Source organism: Alosa pseudoharengus, unplaced genomic scaffold, assembly GCF_046254945.1.
Source record: "Alosa pseudoharengus isolate Yale_2024_CS ecotype anadromous, Long Island Sound unplaced genomic scaffold, YU_APseudo_1.1 YU_APseudo_1.1_scf_2, whole genome shotgun sequence".
Taxonomy (NCBI): domain Eukaryota; kingdom Metazoa; phylum Chordata; class Actinopteri; order Clupeiformes; family Clupeidae; genus Alosa; species Alosa pseudoharengus.
Genome location: NW_027468663.1, coordinates 12,161,277 through 12,167,094, shown reverse-complemented (window position 1 = coordinate 12,167,094; position 5,818 = coordinate 12,161,277). Strand labels below are relative to the sequence as shown.

The 5,818-nt window shown below is 42.9% G+C and overlaps 1 protein-coding gene across 2 annotated transcripts; it reads left to right on the top strand.

The window, feature by feature from the left end:
* The first annotated feature begins 225 nt into the window (after window positions 1–225).
* Window positions 226–5,464, top strand: nop9 (NOP9 nucleolar protein). 2 transcript variants are annotated; one of them, XM_076293761.1, is made up of 12 exons: window positions 226–289; window positions 671–911; window positions 1,011–1,247; window positions 1,486–1,710; window positions 1,907–2,017; window positions 2,168–2,309; window positions 2,422–2,614; window positions 2,738–2,878; window positions 3,157–3,285; window positions 3,723–3,935; window positions 4,887–4,992; window positions 5,194–5,464. In XM_076293761.1, exons 2-12 carry the CDS (start codon window positions 710–712, stop codon window positions 5,346–5,348), a joined length of 1,854 nt encoding a protein of 617 aa, XP_076149876.1. In that variant the 5' UTR covers window positions 226–289; window positions 671–709; the 3' UTR covers window positions 5,349–5,464. The 2 variants fall into 2 exon arrangements, with proteins under 2 accessions (XP_076149876.1, XP_076149877.1); XM_076293762.1 differs by having other exon boundaries at window positions 229–252.
* The last annotated feature ends 354 nt before the right edge of the window (window positions 5,465–5,818 follow it).

Genomic DNA, 5,818 nt, shown 5'->3' with positions numbered 1-5,818 from the left:
AGGCTAATTGCACTGAATGCTGTCTCGAGAAAGTTTACTAGGCCTACACATTTCAATGCCATTGGTATTAGTGTCACTTAAACAATCTACAAAACAGATGGCGTTGTGTTTGCATATTTAGCCTACATTTCTGCTATCAATGACCCAGAAATACATTTGAATTCCACTGCTCGGACAGCAGGGGGCGAGAAAGTAGTATGACGTAAATTGAATGCGACCTTGTACGTCATCTCTACGCGAGTACGAAAACATGTGAGTGGTGTGGTTCAGTCTTTTTAAATATTGCCAGGTAGGCTAAATTACTCGTGTCTAATAAAATGACAGTGATTTGATCAAAATATGTACTTTTTTGTTGTTACAACTGTTTGCCAATACATGCAATTGATAAATAGCCCATGCCATTGATGTAATCCTTGCCGTATCATTATTCGTGTTGGTATCTACATGATTGTGCTATCCTATCCAGCATCTTCTTCTATATTGTACAGTTGGCCATGTGTGGCCAGGTTTATACCTTTCACTTTATGGTAACTTTTACTGCCCTACTTTTGAACCGTGTTTTTCATGGTGTAGCTATTTGACGTTTCGATAAGCCAGTCTTCAAGAAAGGGAATGATTGTAATGATTGTGAAGGACCTTTGAACAACTAGCATGCTGTTTCCGTTAACAGTCACGGCCCTCGGTGGGAATATACAAAGGAACACCAGATATGGTGGAGAAGATGGAAGAAAGTCCAAAGAAGCAACCGAAAGAAGGGAGCAAAAATAAATCGTCTGGACATGGAGAGAAGCGGAAAAGCGACAGTGGTCCAGGGGGAGGTGGGAGGAAACGTCTGGACGCACAAACCGTGGGCTACTTTCGGAGAGTCAGTGACCTGCTGAGTGAGGGTTTTAATGGGGACGAGGAAAAAGGTAAGTCAGTTGGGACAGTATGTATGGGAGCATAGCATTTATGAAACACCATCAAGAATGTACAAAGTTGTTAATACTTATCATGCTGATGTGTTGTAGTTTTATTTGTTGACAATGTGCTGAGAGAGATGGAGGGACAGGCCACTATGGTTGCCATGGACATGACGGGAAGTGTCGCCCTTCAGAAGTTGCTGTCCTTTGCCAGTGTTGCTCAGGTTGGGCATGTCCTGTCATTACTCGCCGGAGAGGCTGGGGCGGGGTTCAAAGCTGTGTCGTGTGACCGCTGTGGTGGACATGTGATGGAGAGTGCTCTGAGACAGATGTCCAGATGGACAGGTGAGGCAGTACTAGGCTTACTAGGATGAATTGAAGCTCAAAGTAAACTAAGTGAAAGTGTCTCTTGTTTTATGAGGTCATGTGTAGATTTTATTTTCATACATTTCAGCTGTTTTTTGAATATAAATGATTGTCTTATCATTGACTTCGATGAGAGAGCTACATATATATCCAGGTGTTGTCATTTTTCTCTAATGAGTCGAGTTGATAAAAATGATTATCTCCCCTTGTCTCCCAGACAACAGTCCCTCTGAGCAAGAGGAGCCAGCCACCACAGATGGCGACGACAACAAGGAGGCAGAGGATTGTGGGATGCTGGAGGAGCAGGTGCTGTCCATATGTAACGTGGTCAGAGAGAACCTCCTGGAATTCATCAGGAACACACACGGCTCCCATGTGGTGCGCACGCTGGTGCACGTGTTGGCAGGGTGTGTGGGCCCTGCACGCACAGACTCACGTCCAGGCAAGTAAAGTGGCGGACAACTTACCTCCATTTAGTTGCTTGTATTACTGCACAACTTTTAAATGCACAATAGTCCATGGCCAGAGAAGCAGCTCATGTCTGCTCATACAGAAACCAATGGTTTAATTATGTGTAGTACGTAGAATATGTTTTTATATGTATATGTTTTTGCTTAATGTTGATGGATTGGTTTTAGGTGGAAAACATAAACATGGCACCCCCATCACACTGACAGACTTCGAAGCTCCTGTCTCTTTCTGGTACGAGCTGAAGAACCTTTCAGCTTGTTTGTTGGAGAATGTCAATGGTATGTCCTCCCCAAACCAAAATGATTGCAGGGAATGCTCTGAATCATTTGTTTTATAATCTCCATATTTGACATCGAACCATAATGTTTTAAATTACAGCCCTCTGGGTGATGGTGCTTTTGCCTAAGATATCTGTTTGTCTTGCCCAGTGTGTGTAACTGACTGTAATGCCAGCCCAGTCCTCCAGACAATGTTGACAGTTTGTCACAGAAAAAGACCAAAGCTCCTAAAACAGATCAACAAAAGCATCATGGAATATCTGACTGGTATCAACTCTGCTCCCGGAGTCAGGTTAGATCTATTCATACATAATTATACTGCACTTTTTTATTATTATTATTTCTTGTCAAAATATAGTTGAGTTGAGATCTAACCACTATCATTTCTCTCTTGTCTGCTTTAGTCCTCTTATAGTGTTTTTTAAAGACCAGACGTCAAGTCGTCTGCTTGAAACAGTAATACAGTTTTCCCACAAGGCCTTGCTCCGTGATCTCTACAAAGATCACCTGAAGACAAAGCTTGTGGACCTTGCCCTTCATCACATTGCAAACTTCCCCATACAGAAGTTCATAGTAGCCTCTGCTGAGCTGAAAGTGGTATGACATGAACTGCCTCCATTTCAACAATATAATAAGTCCATCATACATTGACATCTTATGTCAACCAGATGCCTTCTATTATTAATATGAACCAATCTGTTGTTGCTGTGTTCTTCTTAGTTCACTAAAGTGTTTAATGAGATAGTGGAGGGTCTGGAGGCCATCATGGCCGCCGGTCACATGGGCGTGGTGGTCCAGTTGGCCAAGAGCTGTGTGGAGCGAGAGGAAACGCAGGGGCCGATGTTACAGAACCTCCTACAGGTGAGACCCACCACTGCAGCGGTCACTTAACACAGGTCAGGTTCTGGAAGGCCACTGCACGTCTTTGCATTCGCTCACAGTGTGACAAGGTGACGTGCAAGACAAGTGGAACCTTCTGGTTTGTAACTGAAGTATGGTGATTCCAGTGGCCGGTTCCAAGTTCTTCACCGACAAGAATTTTATCATGGAAACTACATAATCAACACCTACGAAATGGTCAGTGGAGTATGAATGACTTGATGGATAATAAATGTTCTCCCCCTCCACTCCCTCCACAGGCGTTCCACTGCGCTGAGCCTGCCCCCCGCCACGCCGCCTCTCTCCCTCTCTTCCTGTCCTTGTACACCTATGAGCTGTGCTACCCGACACCAGAGGAGGAGACGGCAGGGGACGCCCCACCTCCACAGGTACTCAAAGACACTCACATGAAGACCATAACATGTACAGCAACTGGGGAAAAAAGGCTGCAGTAGCATCTGATCAATTGTCAGTGTTTTTGTAATTCTGTGGCTCCACTGCGGGAGTAAGGTGCAGTACCACCTAAAGGTGCACCTATACCTAGGGAACACAGATCTATAGTGAGAAATGTATACTGTACAATGGTACAAATGTACTTTGGATAAAAATGTCCTATTGGTGCAGCTTAGAAATTCCGTACATGTAATGCATGTAAGGCCTGTTACCAAGATAGAGCAGTGATACTGCCTGCATTACGGCTCGAGCTGTTCATAAAGATCTGTGAAAATCAAGAAGTTCTGCTGCAGTCATACACACACAACACATCTGGTGTGTACATGGCCTAAAAAAAATGATCAAATGTATCTCAATCTGTTTGCGTTTGTAGCGCCCCCTGGAGGCCATATGCTATCACGGCTCCTGTTTGGTGCAGTCCCTGGCGAAGTTCAAAGACCGCTCTCTGCTCATGAACAGCCTCCACAGCCTGAGCCCTGCAGAGCTCCAGGGACTCGGGTCCCACCAGCTCGGCAGTCACGCCCTGCAGGCTCTAGTGACCACCTGCAGTGACAAGGGCAAGGGCAAAATTCTCAGGAAAATGGAGGTATGAGTTTAGCCAAGTCCTTGTAAGCAAGTATTGCCACTCGGGAACGCCTACGGGCAATTATTATTATTGAGTAAAAAGATCACGCTCATATCCAAATGAACTCCTCATAGGAAGGTAATATGGACATTCAAAAGTACATCAAGTGAATCCATGTTTAAATATGAATTGAATGTTGTAAAATCACTCATAAGGCTAAAAAAGATGCATTAACTTGCTCACTGTGCATACACTAAATTCCACAGCATGGCTATTGCCATGGTGACAGGGGAAGTAAACAGACGTTTCTAACGGTACGTTTTTACAATTTACGAATTTACATTAGGGCAAGACTTCCAGTTTACAACTCTGCCATCTTTAGTGTTAGTGATTGCCCTCACAGAGCCCCATATTCATTTTCCCTTTAGTGATTTGTCTCCGCCTCTATAAAGTCTTTGGTTCTACAACCCTATCAAATGAAATCCAATTTTTTTTCCATGCAATAGTCCAAATTTTCATTTTCAACATTTTAAATGTTGTCTATGTGCTTTTTGCTGCTAAATATGGTTTACGAGACTTGTATATTATCACATTCTGTTTTTATTTGCATTTTACACAACATCCCAACTTTTCCTGTTTTGGGGTTGTATATGGTTTGTGGATAGACCAGAGTTATAGTTAAACATCAGATAAAGATCTGGTCATTTTGAAGGTAGATTTGCTGCCTGTGGAAATATGCCGGGGTTAAATGGCAGCTATATAAGCCATTGTAGATACACAACACAAATCAGAATAGTGGGGGGAACGACCTCTAGCAACTGAAAAACACACCAGGCCTACCTTTCCACTATTGCAGTTATGACTGAAACTTGACAGCTTTCAGTAGTGTGGTGATATTTGCTTCATCCGGATGCCCTCTCTTTTTCAGTAGTTTGGTGATATTTGCTTCATCCGGATGCCCTCTCTTTGCAGGGTACATTTGTCCAGCTGGCCTGCTCTAGGTACGGGAGTCGATTGCTAGAAGCGGTGTGGAATAGCGCCACCGTGAGCCAAAGACAGAGCATTGCACAGGAACTTGGTAAGTGCCGATTGAGAGCAGGTTCCTGGACAAGTTCCCACCTCCTAGGTTTTACCCCGAACGCTCGCAATGGAAACTCACCTATTGGCAAAGATTCAAAAGCGCTCCGCTGGAAGCATGATGCCTGTTTTATTGATATCTTTTTTTATAGCTTATTTAACATATGATTGACCTCTCTCTTTTTCTCATTTTCTCTTTCAGTTCCCAGTGAATCCCAACTAAGATCAGATCAGTTTGGGCGACACATTTGGCCCAAATTTGGTCTTACACACTTCGGCAAGAGAAAGGCTCATTGGATGGAAATTCAAACAGGGGAATCAAAGAAGAGGAAAATGTTCAGTGACATCCTGGAGTGACATTCAGGAATGACAATAAAGGAATTTATATTACTTTTTTAACTGCCTTGGGAAGTATATTCTGTTCATTCTGTTCATATTTTGTTCAATAAAACACCCATTGTCTTTCAATTGAACATGTCTTAAGTCTGATTTTGGTTAAAAGCACTGTACCATCAGAGTGTAGTAGGCTAGTCTCATTCTGACTTGGGGTGTAATATGATCAATAACACACCATACATTTGTTATTTAAACACCTGACTATGTCACATAATAAATGTACTTCATTTATACTCCTCAGCTCAGCCTTGGAATGGACCTTTTTCACAGTAGCCATTTTGACATGACATATATGGCAGGCCCAAGGGTTACTAATGACATTAATTAAGGTTCTGATTCTGCTACACTTAAACTGAACTGAGAGTTCTTTACAATACAGTTTTTCTCAGTCGCTTTGGTGCTTTTTGCAGATCAGAATGAAAATTCTCATA

What these genes read in the sequence shown, in the direction of transcription:
- nop9 (XM_076293761.1), top strand. Translation starts at nt 710, where the DNA reads ATGGTGGAGAAGATGGAAGAAAGTCCAAAGAAGCAACCGAAAGAAGGG. An exon ending in ACAGATGTCCAGATGGACAG is followed by an intron (nt 1,248 to 1,485) that starts GTGAGGCAGTAC and finishes CTTGTCTCCCAG; the next exon opens with ACAACAGTCCCTCTGAGCAA. An exon ending in TGTTACAGAACCTCCTACAG is followed by an intron (nt 2,879 to 3,156) that starts GTGAGACCCACC and finishes CTCCCTCCACAG; the next exon opens with GCGTTCCACTGCGCTGAGCC.